Source organism: Prinia subflava, chromosome 12 (genome assembly GCF_021018805.1).
Source record: "Prinia subflava isolate CZ2003 ecotype Zambia chromosome 12, Cam_Psub_1.2, whole genome shotgun sequence".
Lineage (NCBI taxonomy): Eukaryota > Metazoa > Chordata > Aves > Passeriformes > Cisticolidae > Prinia > Prinia subflava.
Window position 1 is genome coordinate 5,019,057 of NC_086258.1, and position 23,813 is coordinate 5,042,869.

A 23,813-nucleotide genomic window follows, 5' to 3' on the forward strand; every position below is an offset into this window, starting at 1 on the left:
TGATTTGCAGAGTCAGAGCTGAGCCCTCCCGCATCACCAAGGGGGAATTACCCTCGGCAACAGCAGCACACTCAGTCTGGGGCTGGCAAAACCAAGCCTGGTCCCAAGCCAAAGAAATGCTCCAAACCACACAGCTTCCTCTGCAGCCAATGGGTCAGCTAGGAGAGGTTTGTTGACATTTCTATCTTGACCATTTCCTCATTTTTGAGGGCTTCATAATGACTGTTTTGGCATTGCAGGAGGAGGAGGAGCGGTGCCTCCTCTTCCACCAGCTCTTCTGTCAACAAGAAACACGGTGAAAGGAGGATCTGAGTCCCACCTGCAAAGAGGCATCCAAAATCCTACCAAACCCAGGGAGCTGCTGGTACCTGACACAGCCCTGAGACTCTACTTTGACAGGGCTAGTATTGCACCCACTGAAAATATAAATATATCACTGGAACTACAGATATACAGGTGGGAGAGATGTCAGTTCTAAGGTGAAGCTCATGTACAAAGCTTGTGTCCATCCTGACAGTGGACACAGGGGATGTTCTCAGAGGGATCACAAAGCAATGGGTAGTGAAGCAGAGAGAGGAGAGCATCAACTCTCCAGCCCATAAACTTGAACTTGCCATCCACACTCCTCCTGGAAAGCTTTTAAGGGGTTTGTAAACCAAAAATCAGGGATAGTCACTGCTCCAGGCATCCCCTAACACCAAACTGAGGTGCTGGGGGAAAGGCTCTCTCCTGTCCTTCCATCCATCCCAAACAGAGCTCGCTGCTTTCTGCAGGGAAGGCAGTACCACCATGGTAACTGACTGTGCCTTTGGAGACTGGTCCGTTTGTTGTTTATCTTTCATTTTAAATGGATTAGACATGTACAAAAGCCTCCCTTGAAAAGGAACAACCAAGATGTGAAAAGGATGGGAAGATTCAACTGCCAGGCGTTAGCAGTAATCCACATCGAAGGGCACGCTGTCAACAACTCACTGTAAACTTCCAGGAGGACAAAAACGCCCAGAATAAAAGTTTTAAGACCAGATAAATGTTTATCATTCATTATCTGGAGTCAAACTTGGATTTCTCAACAACACAGCCAAGAAGCACATTAATAAGAGAACATGCTTTCCAGGGAGCCACATGCCAGGCGTGCAGCCTGCCCTTGGAGGGAGAAAGGCTGGAGGCAGGTGAAGGCTCTGTTTGTCTTTCTCCGATAACAGGTATTTAGTTTTCTACGTCACTTTGCTTTATCGTGGCCTGAGACCTGGCCAAGCAGCCAGCTCCACCTCCCCATCTGCTGCCCAGGGGATGCTGAGCCAGCCACGGCCTTGCCAGGCAGCCCAAAATGCTCCCCAGACCCAAACTGGGGCAGCCCCAGCCCTGCCCAGGACTGGGGGGCACTGCTGGAAAACCCCACAAGGCAGATCTTAACCTGACACGGGTGTTCACAGGGAGGGGTGTGCTGGGAGCACTCATGTCCAAGTCATGTGGGGAACTGGAAAACACAGCTAATTCCCCCCCAGATCCTTCCTCAAGTATTGGGACTGGGAAAAAAAACACTTGGCAGGGAAGGGCAGAGCACAATCTGGGAAGGCTCCAGCAAAGACACTGCCTGTGCTGGCAGCAAGTGAGCAAACACCCAGCCCAGGGAGGAGCCAACAGGTCTGTGTGCTCCATTTCAACTCCAATCACCCTCCAGCTCAGACAAACCACCGGAGCACATCCTCCCTGGGCTCTCCTGAGGTTCCTACCCGCACCCAGCCCAGCTCCCCACGGAGCAGGCTGCATTTGGGGTGGCAGGGGTGCATGGCAGTGCCTCCTCCCACCCCACAGCCCTGCCAGCTGGGCCATTGTGCAAGCTCCGTGTCCTTTCCCCGTGCAGGAACGCTCCAAAGCTGCGGCACGGTGAAGGCGTGGGTGCCCCATTAGTCACACACCTGCCTTCGAGACGTGGTTTGGGTCTGTAGGGCCTTATCCCAAAATCCTGCCTGCTCCCTCACAGCCCACAGGGTGCATCCATCCTGCTTTTTCCCCCCAGATAACTGCTCAAGTGAGCACGTCTATTTTGGGGCAGAGAAAGATCACCCTAAAACCCAGCCTATAATGTTTGCTTTGTGATAAAAGACAAGAGCTTTAGCTAGCAGAAAAAAAGTATATAATATATACATACACCTATACCTTTTTTTTTAAATAGAGGGAAGGAAAATAGAATCATTGAAGTTTTCATAGCCCAAGGAGCTTTGAAAAATTTGGAGGGAAGGAACAGAACATCAAGTTTAAACTGTTTTCAATGGAAAAGCCCATTAAAGGAAAAGAGATCTTTTGCAGAAAGATATATATTTTGCTGATTTTGACACAAACGACTGTTCAGAGGAGGGGAAGAAAAGCTTTCATTTGAAGGTTTTGAGCATTGCTTTTGCACCTTTATAGCACTGCTCATGAAAGCATCCTCACAAACCTGTTATTGCTGGAACACAGCATGCCCAGGGAGAAGATAGATCTGACCACGTGCAGGGCAGGGCTTTGGAGACAACCCTTGCCTGTGCCATGAAAATGAGCAGTTATTACAAAAGGCAGGAGAAAAAAATATATATATTAAAAAAATCATCCACTTCCTTCCCTTCCCCTAGGCCTTTGGGAAGGGGAAATGCTGATCCTCCAGCTCACAGATGGTTCTCCTGGAAACCGTCTGGTTTCCACCCCGTCAGCCACAGCTAGGGCTGGGGGTGGATTTTGGAGGAGGGATGAAGGACATCAGCCTCCCTCCTCCACGTCAGCAGCACTGCACATGCCATGGGATCACCATGGGATGCAGTGGGTATTTCCTGGGATGAAACATCAGCTTTGCCCACAGATCCCTCCCCAGCCATGATCACACCTCACACCACAGGGGAGGAAGCTGTGGGTCAAGCACACACATCCCTGACAATTAAAGTCATCTTCTTAATATCAACCAGTCCCAGCCATCCTGTGACAGGCCACAGAAAATATGAATTACACCCCTGCCAGTTTAGACTGGTTTTCTTCTCATTCAGGTGTTGCTGGACCCGAGTCCCATTCAGTAACAGTCAGAATTTAATTCAGGAACTGCATAGAAGGATTGAGCATCATATAAAAGGTTGTTTTACCTTGTATCTTCTCAAAATTTCCCACAACTGTACACACAGGGATGAATTTAGAGTAATGTCACCAACAAAGTGCTCAAATTAATAGCAATAAAGTCTAAGTGCTCCACGTGGCAGGAGAGCCCTGCTGGGGAAAACGACCTGTGAAAGCTGAAAATGCAGCCCACGAGGAGACCACTGGGAGGAAAAAAAAAAAGGCAACAAAACAAACAGTCCATTTCAATCTCCTTTTCATAAAGAGCCAAAATGAACCCAGGAACACATCAGAGAATAATCATTTAGCACAGATCAAACAGGAGAACTAGCATATTAAAAATACATGCAGCATTAATCAGCTACACAGAGTTATGTGCCATCATTTCCATAAATAATACAGGATCAAAGCAGCCCAAGCAGCACTATCAGTTAATACAGTCAGCCAGTCAGTCAAAATAGAGCAAAGCTGCCTGAAAACTGTGGCTGTATAATTTGCCAGGAATAAAGCAGATTCATCTGAGAAGTGGCATGACCAGTTAAACGGGTAAAGGTTACCAACAGCTTCGTCATTAGAGGGAGGTGATGCCACAAAGGAGGGAAAAAAAATAGGAATGAAAGGTCAATGAAGCCTCAACAAATTATTTTTAAAATACAAAAAACACTTGGGGAATATCAATATCTAGTGGTAACCCCAAGAAGGGCCAAGGTGTGGGGGACAGGTGGGAGGACAGACCCTGCTGGGAGCATCCCCAGGGGCTGGAGCAGGGGTGAGCCATGGGGTGCAGCCCACCCTGAGCCCCTTCTCCAGGGCTGGGGCAGTGCCAAGGGCTCCCCTTTGCCCAGGAAAAATCTCCCTGCTGCAGAAACCATCCTGCCTGCTCAGGGTGAAGGCTCAGCACCAATGGCCTTTAAACATCCACCCATCCATGCATAGAAAATGCCTGTGTCATTAGGCCTTTTGCTGAAAGGCTGCAGAGCCATTTAGCTGCCTGATTTTTAAAACAGGCATGTGGAGCAGAGCTATAAATAGCAGGGATGCTTGCCTCGTCATGTTTCTGGGGGTTTAATTATAAGGACAGGGGGCAACTGAATTAAAAATGGTTAAAAAAGAAGTGTCTCGTGCTTCTCTGCTTTAAAGTCAAGTTGCCAGAAGAGAAAAACCTTCAAGGTTTTTGCTTTTTTCTTTTTCCAGGCAAAAAGCAAACGCCCATCGCTCATGCTCAGACTCTGAATCGGTTACATTTACAAGGCAAATTTAATTCATACAGCAGGTGTTCAGAAATAAAAAAAAAGATTAAAAAAATCCTCCTTTAAGCAGCACAAGACCAAACTAAGGCTTTGCATTAGTTCATGCAGCTCCGGGGAAGCTCCTCATTCATTGAAATAGGAGCCGTGTGTGTGAATGAGGAGCAGAGACCTCAAAAATCTCTTCCAGGGTCGGGGTGGGGTGGGGGAAGAGGAGGGAAAGCCCTGAAGGGCTGGAGCAGAGCTGCTGCCAAACCCGGGGGCTGGCACCCCGACCCTGTCGCATCTTGGGTGACACAGGGCAGCAGGAATTTTGGAATTTTGCATGGGAAGATCCAGATGAGCACCAGCCAGAGGAGGAATTCAGCCTCCAACAAAAGAGCCGCTTTGGGCAGCTCAATCGCTCCCCAGGCAATTACAGCCCCGGCAGTGTTTGGAGGGTCTATTCTTCGCAGGCAGCTAAGCAAAATCCCGGGAAACCAGGCGGCTCCAGCAGCCCCCTCCCTGCTCGCTGCCTTTATTAAATGGCCGGGGAAGACAAGAGGAGACAGGCAAGCTGCTCCAGCCCTCAGCGCCAGCACAGCGGCCAGCTGGGATGCAGAGCTGGAGCATTTCCCTGCATCCCTGCATGCAGGGATGGCAGCCGTGGGGGTGTGAGTGACCCTGTCAGGAGAGGGGACAGCCTGCCCTGCTCCTCCAGGAGCGGCAGCTGCAGCGAGCCAGCACCAGCGGCAAGTTCCCTATTCAACAAGGGGGAAAATGTTCTGCCAGACAAATGAGGTGCAATTATTCCAAGTCTTGTTGGAAATGCTTCCAGACTGACAAGCTTTAATCCAATAAAAGACCCTTCTAGACAAGCCCTGCTGTGATTTTGGGAGCATTTCCCCCTGGCAGGGAGCCAGCAGCCCCCAGCCCCTCACTGGGGATGGATTTAGCCCCAGGCACAACAATCGTACAGGGCAGCCCCAAGGCACAGGACACTCGAGCTCACTGGAAGCTTAAGCAGAAGCAAACCAAGAACAACCATTCAATTTCAGTCTGACACAACCCCAAAATAAAAAAAAATAATAATAATTTCCTGTGAACCAGAAATCTGGGGTTTAGCCAGTTTAATGAGACTGAATTGCAACTGGTTCTGTTCTCCTGGGGTGCTAGAGACACGACTCCCCAAGGCAGGGCAGATGGCTGGATTGCAATCCAGCCTTTAGCTCATAAAACATATTAATATCCCCAACCAATTATAAAGTGCCAGACTCTGCCCCTCTGGGCCAACTCCCACCCAGCGATGCCTCGCTGCACAAGGCAGCCCTGTTGAGCTCAGACATGCAGCACCTGCCAGGGCAACACAGCCTGGAGCTTTCCAGGACTTTTAAAGCAAGTCTGAGCCCTTGCTCCATCCTCATCCAAGAGCTCAGTGAAGCCTCAGGTGTGGTCAAGGTGCTGTACAAAAATCCAGCTCCTCAACATCATTTCTTTGGTTGATTTTTTTTAAGTACTTCTCAGAGGTAAAGCAGAAGGAGCCTTCCCTTCCAGCCAGACGGCTGTAAAAGGATCCCTGCCTTCAGCACCCGGCCTGGCACGGGTTTATTCCCAAAGCTGGCAGATGCATCACACCACCACAAAGAGCTCGGCTGCTTCTTGGAAGCACCAGCGAGCATCTCGGATCCCTGACAGACAAATTTCACCAGCACACAGAGCCTCAGCCCTGGGTATTTATAGGGCTCTCATCAAAAAACCTCTGGAGTCTTTCCCCTGACTTCAGCAGAACTTTGCATCCGGGACCTCAGCTCCTCAGGAACAGCTTGTTCTGTGCCCACAGCCACCAGGCACGGGATGTCCTGGATGTCCTTGTCCCCACACTGCTCAGCTGCAGCACTGAGGACACACCTGGGGACAGGCCTGGGTCTCTGCCCACCATCACCTGGGCAGATCCCAGGATGCTGCAGCCACCTGCAGGGCCGTGCTGGAGCAGCACAAGGAGCACAGTCCCCATGGGGATGGGTCACACAGCCCGAGGTCACACCTCGGTGTAGCCCATGACACCATCACTCCTTGCTCACAGAGGTCCCGTCCCCTCTGGCACAGCTTGGCATGGTCACGGTCAGGGTGCCCCAAGGGGAACAGCAGCACCAGGAAGGTGCTCCCAAGGCAGAACCAGTCCCTGTCCAGGAAGCCCATCCCACACTTGGCCACACATTTCCCAGCTGTCTGGACAGGCACAACCTTTGCACCCTGTGCAAACCCCAGGCTGTGTCACAAGAGTCCCTTCCGTGACACTCCAGCACTGTCCCAGCCACCGTTGCAGGGCCTGGAGGGACACGGACATCAGCCAAGGGACTGGGACATCTCCCACCACGCAGCCCCAGATAAACCTCTTTTTTCAGTGCTCCAGTACCTTTGCCTCCCCACAGGCTGGTGTTCGGGTATGGCCAACAGCAGCCAGGTAAATAACATCACCTCACAGTGGCAGTGCCACTTTACAGATGGCATTTTACAAGTGGCAGCTCAGTGATCATACATCTGAATTTCAGCTATCTTTTAAAATAAAAACAAAAAAAGCAAAATCCCGGCAAAAGAAGCTAAAAAACAAGACCCTCAATGCTCTACAGATCCTCCCAGAAATATCCTGATTTTCATGAGCATTGCTAAGTCCCAGAATCTCAATCTTGAGTCAGGACAGTTGGATGCATCTGATTCAAGAGTGATTCAGATGGGAGTGTGGAGGCAGGGAAGAAGCTAAGGAGTGACATTTTCTGCTCTGGGCAACATCTTTATTTAAAGCTCAAAGATACAAACTTATTATTTGATTAAAAAAAGGCACTCTCTGCCCTGGCTGCTCCCGTGCTGATCTCAAGGAACAAGACCATCCTTCTTATCCTCAGCTTTCACATCCAGGCCTTCATTTCCATTTCTTTAAATAAATTTAAATCCTGCTGGCACCTTGAACACAAGTTATCTCTGTAACCACATGGAACACAATCCTGAGCGCTCAAACAAGGAAGGCTTAAGCTGCCTTCCCAAGTGATGAGCAGGAGGAAAGCTCCAGCTCACCCTCCCTGGCTCCTCCTGCTCCTTCCCCACGGGGTCAGAGGCAGAGCAGGGGCATTCAGGCAGGTGAACCCACACACAGGTGGGAAGACTGTTAGAGGATCTGATGGCTGGATGAGAGGAGTCACCCAGAGGTGTAAGAGGGATGATGGCACAAGATCCTGAAACTACCTTCACCAGCTCAGCTGTTTCTGTCCTACCAGGATTTGGGAGCTCCCAACCCCTCGAGGGGCACAGGCCCCGTGTGGCAGGGTCTGGCTGCTGAGGCTCCATGGCTTGGACCAGTCCTTCCTCTACCACAATACTCTAAGTGCTGTGGGGACCCCCAAACTTGCCCTCACCACACCTCCTGCAAGAACAGGATGCACAGACCTTTCTCCACATGCCCTGCACAAAAGCAAAACCCTTCACCTCCCCAGCTGGATGAAGCCAGCACTCACCAGTCCCCTCCTCAGCCTGTCACCTCCCCTGTGCCCAGCCAATTACCCAGGTCATCCCAACACCCCCCAGTGATTTGCCAGGCTCCTCTTCACGAGCTAAACCCATCAGCTAATCCCACAAAAAACTGCAGCCACCACCCATTGAGGGGCTCTGACTGCACCTCCTCCATCTGAGCAGCAGCACCATCCCAAGGTGGCCCCACGCCGGCGGCTGGGGACCCATCAGGCACCACTGACTCAGCTTTCACACATTTCCGTGGCAGGGTGACACCTTCCCGTGGTTCGTGCTCCAAGCCACCTGCATTTCCGGCCCTGTGGCTGCAGCAGAAATTGTTCATTGTCCCCTCCTACGTGGTGCAGAGGTGAGGAGTCAGACCCAACGTCACCTCTGGGGGCTGGTGACCCAGCAAGGCAGGAGAGGCATGACAAAACACCGGGGAGGAGAGAAGGCAACAATGTCAGGGTCTGGAGCACTCAGTACAGCCTAAAGACACCGATACCCAGGGTCTGGGTGCAGCTCTCCTCCTCACCCAGCACAGCAAGGCTGTGAAAGGACATTGGGGTTTTTCAGCCCACCCACCTGCTCTGCATGGGGCTGGAGCAGTCAGAATACAACATCCTCCAAACAGACCATGTTACTCAATGCTGCCCTAAGAACCATGTGGAACTGAACTGAGGATTTTTGTTCCACAGGCAGGGAAAGTCCAACCAGGACCATGCTGGACACAGCAGCTGAATCTCTGCTCCAACACCAGCATCCACCCGAGCAGCAGCCGCTCCCAAGCCAGATTCCCCAGCTCCTGCTTAAAGTGAGACTGTTGGGGATAAAAGGAAGAGGCAGAGTCTCCAGGGTGGGTGCTAGAGGCTTTGGTGATAAGGCGGGGGATACTTCTAAGCTTGTCTCCACAAACATAAGGATTAGCAATTTACTTCCCTTAGAAACAAAATCCAGGATTTTAACATGATCACAGGCTTGGAAAGAAAAATAAACATCATGAAACTAGGAAAAGGAAGAGGACGAGAACAGAGCAAGCAGGCAGCTCGAGAAAAACTGAAGTGCTTCTTAAATTGGAATGAGAAATGCACCAAAGTCAGACCTGAAACCTTGGTAGTTCTGAACACCACTGACCCTGAGGCCTCCCACACCAACCTCTTAACAGTGATAATGTTATGAACATTAAGGGAAGCCTTTCTAATAATGTGCATGAGAAAAGGCCCGTTTGTTTAATGCAACAGAGCACGTAATGCATTAATTACCTACTGAGCTGGAAAAGTGATGTTGAAAACATGCTTGAGTTAAAGCAAACGGAGGGTTTCAGCTAAGCCCATTATGTCCACTGGCTTTGCTGTGGCTTATGTTCGTAACAGCCTTTGAGAGCAAACCTCTGCACAATTCACGGCAGATGGGACAGCACAGAAAACCCCACAAAACCCACAGAGAGCAGCTCCCACACAGATCACGGCTGTACCATCCACCCATAACACCAGCCCAGGCACCCCCATCACACAGGGGATGCTGCCAAGCTCAGCATCTCCTCCTGATGCTTCTCATCCACCCTGAAACCCGCCCAGCCCTGGAGCACATCAGCAATCCCCCCTCAGCCACGGCTAATCTCAACCTGTCACGCTCAGGACTAACAAACTGGCCTCTTGGAGAAGACATAACCTGCCCATGTGCTCCTGCCCTGGCCAGCCCCACAGTGTAAAGGCACCAGAGAGCAATTTTGCGATTAAGTGGCTGTAGCCATTAATAATTAGCACGTCAGAACTTCAAAGGGTGATGCTGGCCTCCACAATACAGACTGAGCACACCCAGGGGTGGTGGTGGCGAGTGCTCATCCTTGATGCTCCCTTTTCCCAAGCGAGGACTGAAGCCCGTGGGAGCACAGGGATGAGACACAAAATTCCCCAGACTTCCACCCCTGACAGCTCCAATGGCAGAAAACACAGAGGATGTTATGTAAGCATCCTGCATGGAATCTGGGAGCATCCCAAAGCCGCTGCTAAACCAGCTACCTCATGCACTTGTCACCCTGCCTGCAGGAGCAGCATGCTCTTGATGAAGCCAGTGGATACTAATGGACACCAGAGGAAACAAACACAATACAGGGTCAGAGAGGGAAATGTGCTGGAGGAAGCTTGGGATGGGTATGTGGATCCCCTGGTTGGCACCCAGAGGGTTGCACTGTGCAACAGTGAGTTGCTCAGTCCATTCTGTCTGATCATGGCACAAGAGAAGAAATTGCTTTTGCTTTAAGAACACTCAACTCATCCCACCTTTACCAGCAATTCTCAATCTTAAGCCATTCTGTTTCTTCCAGAAAAAGCAAAGAGAGAAACCTCAACACAAAAAAGCAAATTGAAGTCTGAATCACAAGCGATTCCAGATCTTCAGTTGGTTTTATTTCTAACCAAATGAAAAAAGTTGATTAACCCCCTTGTTTAGACTGCTAGCACAACCAGAACAACAGACTGCCTCCCCTTCACATCAGAGGAAGCTCAACATACTTAAGCCAAACATCTTCCAGGCAAAGAGAAAAAATAAATATAAACCAGGAAAGAATCAGTGCTATAGTATTTGCACGTGTCTGAAGATAAAGCTTTAGACCTGCAGAGTGAAGTCACAGTCTCTAGTAGAACAAGTGGACAAAGCTCTATCCCTGTACTCCAGCACAGTTTTGTCTATTTAGTCTATAGGTAAACTGAAGTCTCAGCTTTGAAAACCATCAGTGTTTCACCTCCCAGACAGTGACCAGTGCTGTCAGTGTGTGCTACACCCAGGAGCTTCACCTGAGAGCACAGCCCTGCCATCCACCCTTCACCTGTCTCCTCCTTACACCCTACATTGATAATTCCATTTATTCCTGTTGCCATAGCACCTTCCTCAGCTCTGTATAAGCCCCGACCACCACAGGGGCAGGATGAGGCCCTGCACAGGCTGCACTGAGAACATCATTCCCAGCACAGAAGAAGCTGGAGGCTCGTTTCTGCCCTTGCACACCCATCAAATACCATGTGAGTACCCCAGCACCCACTGAGCTGCACGTTCACCTCCTGACACTGGTAAGAACACAGGCTCTGGTGACACCAAGTCATCACTAACCCTGCTCTCTCTCTGCTGCCAACACGTCGAGGTAGGACACTGGGGACACTTGATGGTTGTGGAGCAACTCAGCCTACAAACTCCCATCGGGGGATGCCCGAGGCCAGCATCCACCCTGCTGGACACTGGATGCAGGTGATGGGAAGGACCTGTCCCCATGTCGACCGGCAGCACAATGCATGTCAGGGACCACTGCCTGAAGGATGCTGGGGTAGCCTGCACCAGCACCTGGCCCGCTGCTCCCCAAAAGCACCGGTACAGCCCCGGCAAGGCACGGGCCAGTCACAGGTGCCCCTCCGGACCGCATCCCAGGCTCGGCGCAGCCCCGCACGCAGCCCCGCGGAGAGGCCGGAGCCGGGCGATGCTCCGGGGGTCCCGCAGCGCGGAGCTCCCCGCGCCCACCCCGCACGGGGCTCGCCGCAGCCGGAGGGGCCCGGGGAGCCGCCGCCGCCCCGTCCCCGGCCGCGCCTTTGTCCGCCCGGCGGAGGATGGGGCGCAGCCCCGTCCCGCTCCCCACCGGTGGCCCCGCTGACACCGCCTCGCCACGGATCGGCGCGGGCCGCTCACCTGCGGGGCCGCTGCCCGCAGCCTCCTCCTGCTGCTCCTCTTCCTCCTCCTCCTCCTCCGCCACCGCCTCCTCCTCCTCCTCCTCCTCCGGTGGCGGCGGCGGCGCCGGGCTGCCCCGTGCGGGCGCGGCGGTGCCGCGGGGCCGTGCGGGCGGCTCCGTGGCCGGGCTGCCCTCAGCGGGGCCGCCGCTGCCGCTGCCCGGCTCGGCGGGCTGCGCGGCGCTGGCGGGCAGCGCGGCGGTGGCGGCGGCCAGGAGGGCGGCGAGGCACAGCAGGGCGAGCGCGGTGCTCGGCCGGCGCCTCATGGTGCGGCGCGGGGCTCCGCCATGCACTCGCTCATTGACGCGGGCGCTCGCACTCGCACCCAGCGCGGCCGGGAGCGGCGCCGGGCGGCGGCGGCTCCTCCCGCCGCCTCAGCCAGCCATGCCGCGCCCGCGCCCTGCGCCCCTCCGGCGGCTCCCGCCGCGCCGCGCCCCGGCTGACAGCGCCGCGCCCGCCCCGCCCCGCGCCGCCGCGGCCAATCGGCGCCGCGCCCGCCCCACCTGACGGCGCGGCGCAGCCAATCAGCGCCGGGCGGGGGCGGGCCGAGGGGCGGCGCGCGGCGGGGAGGGGGCGGCATTGTGCGGGCGTGAGGGGCACCGGGCCGGAGCCGCCGTGGCCCCGGAGCGGCGGCGGGCGGACACACGGCTGCCTTTCTTAGGGTGGTGTGTGCTCGATTTGTAAGAATGCAGGGCTTTAAAGCCTTTAACTTTTTATTATGTTTGAAATTTTTATTCAAAAAATTAAATTTTCCCCCCCATCCTCGCCGGCCTCGGTTTTGGGAAACAACGAGGGAATCGCGTGGGGACACAAAGCGGGCCTGAGAACGGGGTGACGCTGCTTGCACCCCGCTGCGGGTCTCTGCAGGGGCCTGGCAGCTCGGGGGGTGTCACCGCCCCCCGGCAGCCCCCTGTCCCCATCGCGGGCCTGCAGCGGTGCCGCTCCCCTTTGTGCCTCCGCTCTCCCCTCCCGGCGGGGCTGCGGGAAGCAGCCACGGGGACAATGACACCTGCGGACCCCCGGCTGCCGCCCTGACCTTGGCCAAAACCCCGGTCCCGGAGGAGCGATCGGCAGCGCCGCGGGGGTAGGAAGCACGGTGACACAGATATTAATTATTCACGGCACCCAAGTGGGTGATCGCCGCTTCGCGCGTGGTGAAGCAAGGCAGGAATGCGCTGCCAGCCCCGCGCCGTGGGAAAACGCCGCTCTGATCAACACAAAGGCACGTGGAGGCGAGGCTGGGATGTGCTGGAGGAGCTGGGTGGGCCGGACACAGCCGTAGGGCAGCAGCGGCAGCAGCATCCCTGCACATCCCGCTGCGGGAAGGTGCAGAGCACGGGGAGCTTGGCGGCTCTCGGCTGCCCGGCCCTGCCCGCAGGTGTGTGGCACTGCCAGGTGAGTGTTTGCATCATCTCTTGTTTCTGCAGGAGCCAAGGGATGCTGGCAGGTGCCCTGTGAAATGAGATAGCTCCACCTTCACCCACCACATCGTCCAGGCTGCCAGTCCTTCTCTAGCACAATATTTAGGAGCTGCCTACAAGGGAAATGCTGCCCAGCGTAGCTGCTGTGGGATAATTATTCTGCAATCACTCACTGCTCTTCCCCCATACCCATCCCCTTCTCAGAAATCAATGGGACTTTATTCCTGCATAATAATATAATTATTATTCCCCAGCAGCTCTGCTGCGCCATTTCCCCCACGGAGACAAACCCTTCTGAGATCTGCTTTCCATAATTGCCGCCAGCCTGTCACTGCCCACGGGACCAGAGGGAACCTCTGATCAGGGGAACACAGCTGGCAGGGAGGCAGGAAGGTTTGCTGAGCCACTGTCTCCTCCAGCAGCTCACACAAGCTTGTTGTCTATGGGAACAGGAAGAAGAAGCCGAGCAGAGGAAAGAATAAGGAAAGAGTTGCCTGGAACAAAGAAATCCCTTAGTTTGAAATAGAAGTTGCACAGCCTCAGGAGCCAGAGGAGGGGTCCTATGCCCACTTCTCAGCTCAGGGCTGCTCCCCACAAGGGCCAGCACAGCACAGGCTGCCAGATCTGCTCATCTGGTTCCTAAAATATTACATTCTCACCTCTGCTTGGGAGGAGCAGGTTAAGCATGTCAGTGCTTCCTCTCTTTACACTCAGGTGGCCCTCTGCTGTCACCCCAACAAAGGAGGGAGATGGGAAGCTCCTGGCAGTGTCAGAGGTCCTTGGGCATCTTTAACCTAGCAGGACCCACAAAAAAGGACTGGCCACCCCTTGGAGGTGGGATCACATGCAGAGACAGAGACTCCATCTGTCCAGCTGGCCGATTTCAGTGCTGAAGTATTTTGAGAATCAGTACAAAGAGCCACAACAATAAAATTTACTGTCTCTGCCACGTTGTGGCATACATACAACTCAAAGCCTTCAGGGTAATGCCACATCCCAGTGGCAGCAGGGGTGGAAAACTTGAGGGATGAATTCCCACCTAGGTGAAAACCACTGTCACCCCCCAGGCTGCCAGGAGAAGGGTGGGGTGAAGGCTGGAGAAAGACTGTGGGAGACGCTGGGTGAAAGGGGATAGAAAATGTTGGCTAAAGGGATGGAGGGTGCTGGTGAAGGGATGGAGGATGCTGGGTTAAAGGGATGGAGGGTGCTAGTGAAGGGATGGAGGGTGCTGGTGAAGGGGATGGAGGGTGCTGGTGATGGGGATGGAGGATGCTGGGTTAAAGGGATGGAGGGTGCTGGTGAAGGGATGGAGGGTGCTGGATGAAGGGGATGGAGGGTGCTGGTGATGGGGATGGAGGATGCTGGGTTAAAGGGATGGAGGGTGCTGGTGAAGGGATGGAGGGTGCTGGTGAAGGGGATGGAGGGTGCTGGTGAAGGGATGGAGGGTGCTGGTGAAGGGGATGTAGGGTGCTGGTGAAGGGGATGGAGGGTGCTGGTGAAGGGATGACGGATGCTGGTGAAGGGGATGTAGGGTGCTGGTGAAGGGGATGGAGGGTGCTGGTGAAGGGATGAAGGATGCTGGTGAAGGGGATGTAGGGTGCTGGTGAAGGGGATGTAGGGTGCTGGTGAAGGGGATGGAAGGTGCTGGTGAAGGGATGGAGCATGCTGGGTTAAAGGGATGGAGGGTGCTGGTGAAGGGATGGAGGGTGCTGGTGAAGGGGATGGAGGGTGCTGGTGAAGGGATGGAGGGTGCTGGTGAAGGGGATGGAGGGTGCTGGGTTAAAGGGATGGAGGGTGCTGGTGAAGGGGATGGAGAGTGCTGGTGAAGGGGATGGAGGGTGCTGGTGAAGGGATGGAGCATGCTGGGTTAAAGGGATGGAAGGTGCTGGTGAAGGGATGGAGGGTGCTGGTGAAGGGGATGGAGGGTGCTGGGTTAAGGGGATGGAGGATGCTGGGTTGAAGGGATGGAGGGTGCTGGTGAAGGGGGTGGAGGGTGCTGGTGAAGGGGATGGAGGGTGCTGGTGATGGGGATGGAGGGTGCTGGGTTAAGGGGATGGAAGGTGCTGGTGAAGGGATGGAGGGTGCTGGTGAAGGGGGTGGAGGGTGCTGGTGAAGGGGATGGAGGGTGCTGGTGATGGGGATGGAGGGTGCTGATGAAGAGGATGGAGGGTGCTGGTGAAGGGACTGAGGATGGCACGTCCCAGGCCCGGAGCAGGGACAGTTCCGCAGGACCTGCCGCTCCCCCTGTTGATGTCACACAGAGTTGCAAGTGCTCCAGAGCACCGGACCCAAACCATCCCCGGCTGAACCTAAAAACCCAAGCGCCCGAAAAACCTGTGGCTGCTTTCAAGGGCGTTCAGCTGGAGCTGCCAAAGGTACAGAGCAGACCTGTGCTGGCACCATGCCACTAAAATGTTCACACTTCCCTTCTTTTTGTGTTTTCATTTTGCAGTGAGGAGGGGAGTAATGCATATGTGAGCAGGATGGATCCCCAGGGAGCAAGCTACAGAGCCCAGGTCGCATGCAGGCAGCCCAGCCTCCATGCCTGCTTTTTCCATAAGTTTTAAGGGAATAGACATCCTCCCAAGAATTGTTCCTATTCCATCAAATCAGCAAGATTTTCTTCCCCAGTGGAAAGTTTCTATCAGATATTTAGCAACCAGCTTTTTCTCTGACCTATTTGCAAGCCCCAAGCCACTCTCCACCACCCACTACTTGAAAGCTTTGATAATTCAATGAGATGTTAATTCTGACATCCAGCATAACTCTCTATACAAAAACTTCTTTTTTTTTTTAATTATCATTAATTGCAATCCAGGAGTAATGAATCCTCTGCACAGACTTTGCATTCCAAGCACCCAGCAGCATTTTGCTGCACGACTCCCATTAAGTCAAGGTGTATTAAGTAGGGTTTGACAGTTCTGTGTGCTGTGGGGTGGGCAAAGCCCAGAAAAGACAAGGCAGCACAACTCTGCCGTGGGCACTGAGGCACAAGGCTGAGCCCAGCCTGGTCAACACATGGAGGTGTCAGCACACATGTGCTTAAAACACACTGCAAAAGGACACCGTCACTTTTAGGAACGTCAGGATCATCTTTTAGGGCAAAATTCTACTCTAAATGCAGAGGGTTGTTGGTGAGATCCCATGTGCCTTATTAGGGCACACAGCCTGTGAGACTGAGCCACACACAGTGCTGGAAACTTCTCCACCTTCATTTAAGAGCCTGGCTCAGTGGGGTTTTGCAGGGCTTGCCCCTGAGCAGGGTGCCCTCCACTCCCTTTGCAGAGCCTTGTCAGGCATTGCTCTGATTCAAGGGAGATCAATATATTTATTCTTTAGGCTGCACTTCTTCCATTAATATTTTCATTATTCCATATGCATATTTATCAGTTATTTAAATCATCAAATAAAGGGTGATTGGAAGTTGAAATCCCCAGGAGCATCTCTACAAACCTGGTCATGAACAGGAACTGACTTAAGGCACGAGCAGAACCCTTGGCTTTATTTTCCCTGCTGGAGCCAAGTAAACAGCATGTGTGTTGGAAAACAAATAATTTTTACAAATCTTTCTGTTTTCATGACCAGGCCAACATTAGCAGCAAGAAGGTGATAGTTAAAGTGCACAACTCCCTGTCTTCATCTCTTCCTTCATCTATTTTAAAAATAAAACACCTTCTCTGTGGTTGCTTTGGAGCAGCAGCCTTGCCTGAGCTGAGCGCACGCATTGCCTACATTTATCCTCTGATTTGAATATAAATGAAAGCAAGTGAGTTAAAAACGGAGCCTGGGGAGTTGTCTGTGCAGGCCTGCAGCTGCTGGTGGCAGGGCTGGGTGGGCAGTGTGTGCAGGAGGGGCAGCCACAGCATCACCGAGCTCCCAAAGGTGACAAATTCCTTTCCTTCACTGGGTCCAGCTCGTTCACATTCTGTGCTCACAGGGAATTTGCCCATCTCTCAAATAATGGTGTTGCTTTAAAGGTGAGCCCAGGAGAGCCCTGTCACTGCAGTGAGCTGAGCCCCGAGCATCCCTCCCTCCAGCTCCCTGCAAATCTGCCAGGGGAGCCTTGGATCCCGGGTGTGGATGAGAAGGGACACACCTTTGCTCTGGCTGTGAGCCCCCCACAGCCTCTGCAGCCTCACACACCTTTTTTATCTGCACGAAGCACTGCAGGGATGAAACAGGGAACAACTGTCCTTGTTGCAACTTCCCAGACAGCAGCAAAAGTGTCAGCCCCAGTGAACAGGGCTGCAAACACTGTGTGCTGCAGCCACCACCACTCCCACATGAGTATAAACAAACCCAGCATTGGCACAGGTCTGCTGCCACCTCAGATCGATGCAATCAGCTGCCAGACCACCCTCTCCTGCCAGGGGGACATCAGCAGGACATGGTGGGGGGGTGTGGACCACTAACAGGTCCCAATTCCACACAGACCTAAAGAACAGCTTAACTTTTAACACGTCAAGGTCACACAAATTTAAAGCTAAGCTCCTTTTCACATCAAAAGTGTCCTGCGAATGCAAAACACAGAATAAATTGGCTAATGTATATGTTTATTGCTGTTCTCTGAGAGGTTGGATCAGAAGGGCTGAGCAGGGAGGATCAGGCTCTGCACTGCTGGCTCAGAGTGCTTGGGAAGTACAATTTCTCTTCCACATGAAATTGTGGTGCTTTCAGATGTGTTTTCATCTCCAAATCCTCTTGTCACTCCCAAATTTGCTGGAGAAGGCTTTCAGAAGTGTCAATGGGGAAAGATTCCTTTGCTGTAGCATGGAAAGGTGCTGCAGGTGACACTGGAGCCCAGCACTGCCAGAGTACAGCCAAGAACCAGCAGCTCACACACGTGGAAGATTAAAATGGCATCAATTTGAGTGGTAATGTCAAAACCAAACTGAACAATTTGTTGAAATTAAATGCTTTGGAAGAAAAAATTATCCTCTGAAGGTCAAAATGAATGGCTCAGATTTTTTTCCCCATCAATAGTTTCCTATGTGTTCCCACAAAATGGGTTGATTTCAGCAAAGCTGCGCTTGCCAATAAAGATCATTTCCACTGAAACCCTTTCTATCCTTCCTGCTGCCAAAAGAGCTCTGCCTGCAGCTGAGCACCCCACAGATCTACAAGTGAGGCATCTTTCCCTTCCAGTGCAGCCCCCAGCATCGCCCTGGACCCCTCTCCCAGTCCCTGGCTCTGGGGACACTGGGATTTGGAGGGGCATTCCTCCATGGCAAGTGCTTTCTGCTCCCCTTTTTATTCCTGATTATTTCTGCAAATGTGTGTCACAAGAGACAGCATTGACACTCGGCAGGAGGAGAGGAGCATCCCTTCAAAGAAGATTTAGAAAAGCGGTGTGGGAAGGGTTTCTGTAGTGCTCATCTACAGAAGAGAGCAGCAAATCCTCTCCTCTGATGGCAGATCGTGAAGGCAATCCTTGAGCGTGAAACACTGAGCTACCAGTGATTATACAATTCCTTTGAAAAGGGGCTTTTCTTCCAGATCCTTTTCACAAATCTCCTGCTATTACCCACCCTAAAGCTCTGTTAACACTTTCAATCTCTTGCTTTCTGCCACAGACATTTCTCCTTTCACTCACTTTCACTCAGGGCGTTTTCATTGAAAGCATGTTATTACCTGGGACACGAGTGAGGGGATTAGGGGTGGAGAGGCTGTCCAAATTAGACAGGCTGTTAGTTATTCCCCCATTGCCTAAGGCAGGGGGCTGACCACACCGAGCCAGGTGCTGTCCTCAGAGCCCAAGCTCCCTCCTAAAACACTCAAGGTGTTTGATTCTTTCCACGTTTTTGTTTCAATGATTCCTCAGGAAGCTCCAGCAGGTCTGGGGCTCGTCCTGACTCCTGGCAGTGACCAGTGCTGGAGCATCACACAAGCAGCAGGGCTGGGGGACACGGCTGGAGCTGGGAAATAAAGCCCAGCCCAGGACAGTGTTGAGGACAACAACCCTGTCAGTGTTTGACCTTTTCAGCTGCCAAACCCTGAATAATTTAGGGAAGTGTCAGTGTGAAGGCAGGACACAAGGTCCTTGATGTTCCCAGGGGTGCAGGTGGGACACTGAGTGGCCATTTGGGCTCTAACACTGAACAATCCATCAGCCAACGAAGAAAAATTTTTATTTCTGCTTCTCCACCAAGTGCTCGGGCCTGAGCTTCCCTGCTGCAATGAGAACCCACAAGCTGGCACCACCACATCCCAAAATCCAACTGCTCCCAGCTGCTGGGTGTGAGGAGCCTGAGAGGAGGCAGGGGCTGGGCTGAGCCAGAGGGAACAGGGCCAGGAGCACAGCAAGGGCGGGAGTGCAGAGGAAGGGGCCTTCCATTGTCCACAACAAAGAACCAGATGTGCACCCAGGGCAGGGAAAATCACACCCTCCCACGGGCACATCTGCCCTTTGCACTCAGCAGGGCCTTGAGGCTGTCATTAGGAGAGTGTTCTACACCAGCACAGCTAAATCCCTTCTCAAACTCATTAATTCAGGACAGCAACTCGTCCTGCCCCTTCCAGAGGGTTATTCTGACTGACCATACCTGGGCAGCTGCTCCACACCTGCAGGTATCTGGGTCAAGGGGATTGCTCTTCCTTGGCTCTGATTTATTTTTGTTTTTAAAGCTAGTAAGTAAAATCAACCCCATGATGGATTTTTTTTGTCCTTTCTCTTTTTCTCTTCGTCCTTGCTCCTGAGTTAACATTCTTCATTAGTTCTGCTCAGGAACGTGGTGGATAAGCCCAAAGATATGTGCTGGTGCATCTTTTGCAGTGCTGAGTGTATCCACACAATATTTCAACCCAATAATCTCCACATTAAGCTCCAGCCATTCCGTGCTAACTTGTGCCTTAGCTAACACAGGTCTTTGAGAAAAGCTCCCAGACTTCATTTTCTGACACAGACTGAAGAAAACCAGTCTTTTCCTTTGAATTTGTTCCAAAATGTTGGACCTGTTGGGAGTTTTTTTAAACAATGAAGGTGATTAATTTCCAGTTTGATTTCATCTGGCTCTTGCTTCCAGCCATCCGTGGTTTTTCCCCTGCTAAATTACAGGTCCTGCAATGCCCTCTCTTTTCTCCCTCCGAAGGTATTTATACACTGTCATCAAGTCACCTCTCAACCTCTTTTTTTAATAATGCAAACAGATGGAGGTCTTTAAGTTCTCTCCCCTGTAAAGCTGTTTCTCCAGTCTTTCAATCATTTTTGTAGCTCTTTTCAACACTCTCCAACACGCTCTCTTAAATGCAGACACCTGAACTGGATGTGAAATTCCTGAATCAGTCTCCCCAGCCCCACACAAAGGTAAAATCCTCTCACTGTTTCCCCTCTCACACATTCAAGAATCTTATTCAGTCTTTTGCCTAAAACACCACACATTGCCAGCAAGCTTCCACTGAGCTGCTGCTCCACTACAGCCCTGGCCTGACTCCTTCAACAGAACCAAACCAGCCAAAGCCCCCCCTGTGCTAAGTCTGGAGCTCCTTCTTCCTCCCTAGGTGTTCCTCCCTGAACTCCAATTTCTCATGCCACAACAGCATCTTCTGGACTTTTACTGTAAACGCCTGCTTTGCTAAACACTGGACCTGGGAAAAGGGAGGTTTTTCTTGCAGCAGATATTATAATTTCCCTATTTTCTCTTTTTGCCTGTTCCCTGTCATCACCACTCCTGGGTTTTGGTGCTCCAGGCTGGCAGACATCCATCCATAACCAGGCTCAAGTCTGAGGACCCTTGCAGAGCAGAGGATGGGGCCAGCTGGCCACAGCTGCCTCATCCCCAGGTGCCACATGAGCTGACACCGTGGCCGTGTGACAGCTCTGGGAGCAGGGCTGGCAGCCAGGGTAGCCCCAGCCTCGTGCCATTCCCCTGGCCGGGTTTCAAAACACGTCAGCACTGATAAAAGGGACAGATTTCAGCACAGGCACCCGGTGTGGCCAAACTCTTCTGAGCAATGTAGCTGCCAACATCACACCCAGAGCTCCTGAGAGCTCAAACATCTGAAATTACTCTGCTCCCAGTCTTTTCCTTCCCTGGTTCAGCATTGCAGCTGCTTTTCCATCTGGGAACAACTGCCTGTCAGCACCCTCTGGGTGCAGCATGGTCACTCACAGGCAGTGTTATGGGGCAGTTTTACAGGAATTTAAATAACATGCTGGAAAAATAAATGCTTCTGCTAGCCATTCCCCCCCCACCTTTAACCAGCAGGTGAGCTCTCTGTGCAAAACTGCTTTTGTGGGAGGAAGATCTCCAGCCAGGATGGGGTTTTTCCACGGGGAAGGAGATAAATTTTTGGGAAGCAATGCAGGGCTTGGCCTGGGGCCATCCCTGGCGAGGCTGAGCTCGGGAGGGCAGGGGCAGGCAGAGATGCAGCTCCCGACCGCTGCATGTCAGTGTTGCTCCACGCAGCCCGTCCAGCTGTGCAACATCTGCCGCCCGCCGGAGCGGCTCCCTGGCACCCGGAGCACCCCGGGCTGGCGGGAATGGGGCTCTGGGGACGATGTGCCAGCACATTCCGGACAGAGGGACAATCCTCCGTGTGTGGCACAGCGGGGCAGGGCTGCCCAGCTCCTCCTGAGGGCTCAGGGGTCAGAATTACATCCCCGGGCCAGAGGAGGTGTCTGGGCAGCAGGACCTGCAGGCTGCGGCCCTGGGCTGCATCAGCAGCACTGCTCACCCCCTTCTGAGCCCCAAGTAACACACAGCACCCCTGAAAATCCCCCCACAGCACCTGGCACTGCTGCAAGGACAATGCATTACCCTAACATTCCCACTCCTGCTTTCCACAGGGGCCAGGTTCAGGAGTCAAAGCCAGGGTAACGCTGCACTCTGGACATTGCCCTCACTCCCTGGCACTGTGCTGTGCTGGTGTGACACTGGTGTCACCCATGGAATGGCACTGCCAGGGCCTGTGGTGAATAATTTCTGCCAGGGTCAGCGGTGTGGGGAGCTCAACCTTCCCCACCAGCCTCATGGAGCTCCCCATGATTTCAATAACAATGACTTCAATAATATTGAAATCAATAATAATGCTCTTGACTCCTCCCCCATTCCTTCCAAGTCCTGCTGGAGAAGAAATCTGCAATATGGAGCCTGGATTTTCCATTACCTTGGTAACATGTTGTATCCATCACCTCAAAGAAATATCTACTAAAGGTGTGAGGGAAAAGGTGAAAAGTGCCGTGGCCACTGGAGGAAACACTTTGTCCTGGGAACTCACAGACTTCCCACCTGCAGATTCAGGTCTGGGATTAACCTGGGCCAGGGTGGACCTGTGGTTTCAAGAAAAACAGAACAAAAGAGAATAATTTTACTCTGATTTAATGGCATAACAGTGCTGATGGCGCCCCATGCCAGGTTAGAAAGGGGCTGGATTTATAAAGTGGAAATTCAGCTGTCCAGAGGTGAAAAAGCTCTTGTTGACTTTAGGAGCAGAGGGAGGTGTTGAATTCAAAGGCTGCAGATTTGTTGGCTTCGTGCTTGAGTCCTACAATCAGCCAGAAGAGCCTGTCCAGGTGTTTAACCAAGAATGAAGCGAGGCAGTTCCCTCTCCATTCAGAAGATCCAGTGCTGGGCTCTGGAAAAGAGGCCATCCCCCAGATCAGCAACGTTTCTCTGTGCTTCATTTCCTGGCCTCCAAAAACAGAGAGGTGGAAGATTTTCCAGCCTTACAACGAGGTCCAGAGGATTTATTTATCCAAAGCTCTCAGAGCTAGCATTTCCCTAATACCTGCCCCAAAGGGACACCACTGGGAATTGAGGGGAATGACCAGGAGCTACCAGCTAACCAGTATTGGGGGTTTTTCATATGCAAGTTTAGTGTTAGCATTAAAGCTTGTTCAGAGCATCATTTGCTGCAGAGGAAGTCCAGCAGCTGGCACAGACATTGCCTGAGAGTGTCCTGGTACCCATCACACTCTGAGTCAGACGCTGCTGGAACAAGGTTAATCAGCACTTCTTTTATTTCAAAACCATTTGCTAGGGCAGTATCCACAAAACACTGCTGTGCTCCGGGGAGATGACAGGCCCAACCCTGGCTCACTCCAGCCTGAACCCAACAGGGAGCCATCAAGCTGGAGCTGTGAAAGCAGCAGAAATTCGTGACCCTGTTCTGGTCAGCCCAGGAGGCTCCATGACCCGCGAGGGAGGCTCTGGAGCAGATTACTCACACCACAAGAATGAGCAGCAGGAAAGGATGAGCATGTAGGGCTGCACTGCTGAGCCATGGCTGAGGCAGAGCCACGGAGAGCCCGTGGAGATGCTGAGAGAACCCTCCAGCACAAGCAGACCCCGTGTATCCAGGGTCTGCACCACTCCAGAGCCTCATCAGCAACTGCATGATGGGCAAGAAGGCAGGAAATCAACTCCTGGGATTGTCATCCTGCAAGGCTCCCTCGCCCAGAGCTTCCACGGGCTTGACCTGCTTGAATCCTGCAAGCATCAGCTCTGCAGTTAGGAATGGCCTTGCAAAGGGCCAGAGAGCAGGCAGGAGCTCCCAACCTGGCAGCCACTGGACTACCAGAATGTTTTGGAAGCTCAGAACCATATTTTGGCTGCAGCTTGGCTCCCTGTGCTCCCTGAGCTGGGTCTGGCCTTCCCTTCCCCAGCTTTGTACTACAGGGATGCTTCTGTGCAGCCAAGAGATTTCCTCAGTGGCTGTAATATAAACTTGGGAAATATCCCCTCAGCCAGGGAGTTATATAAAGTGCGTTCCCCACAGTGCATGATTTCTCTCTGCAGGGAATATCCATGGTGATGATGCCCACAGCCTCTCGCCTGCTCTGCCTGCAAACAGCAGAAATTCAGCTCTTGGTGCAGGTGCTTGGAAAAGCCACTTCCAGGGCCATCACTTGTTGGACAATGCAGGTGAGG

The 23,813-nt window shown here is 52.8% G+C and overlaps 1 protein-coding gene across 1 annotated transcript in view; it reads right to left on the reverse strand.

Moving 5' to 3' along the window:
* The window catches only part of MEGF9 (multiple EGF like domains 9), a 49,219-nt gene extending 37,232 nt beyond the window's left edge, over positions 1–11,987 (reverse strand). The window contains exon 1 of the mRNA XM_063409223.1: positions 11,487–11,987. Coding sequence (XP_063265293.1) covers positions 11,487–11,790 — 304 coding nt within the window. The 5' untranslated portion in view covers positions 11,791–11,987. The remainder of the gene's footprint in view (positions 1–11,486) is intronic.
* Positions 11,988–23,813: the final 11,826 nt, after the last annotated feature.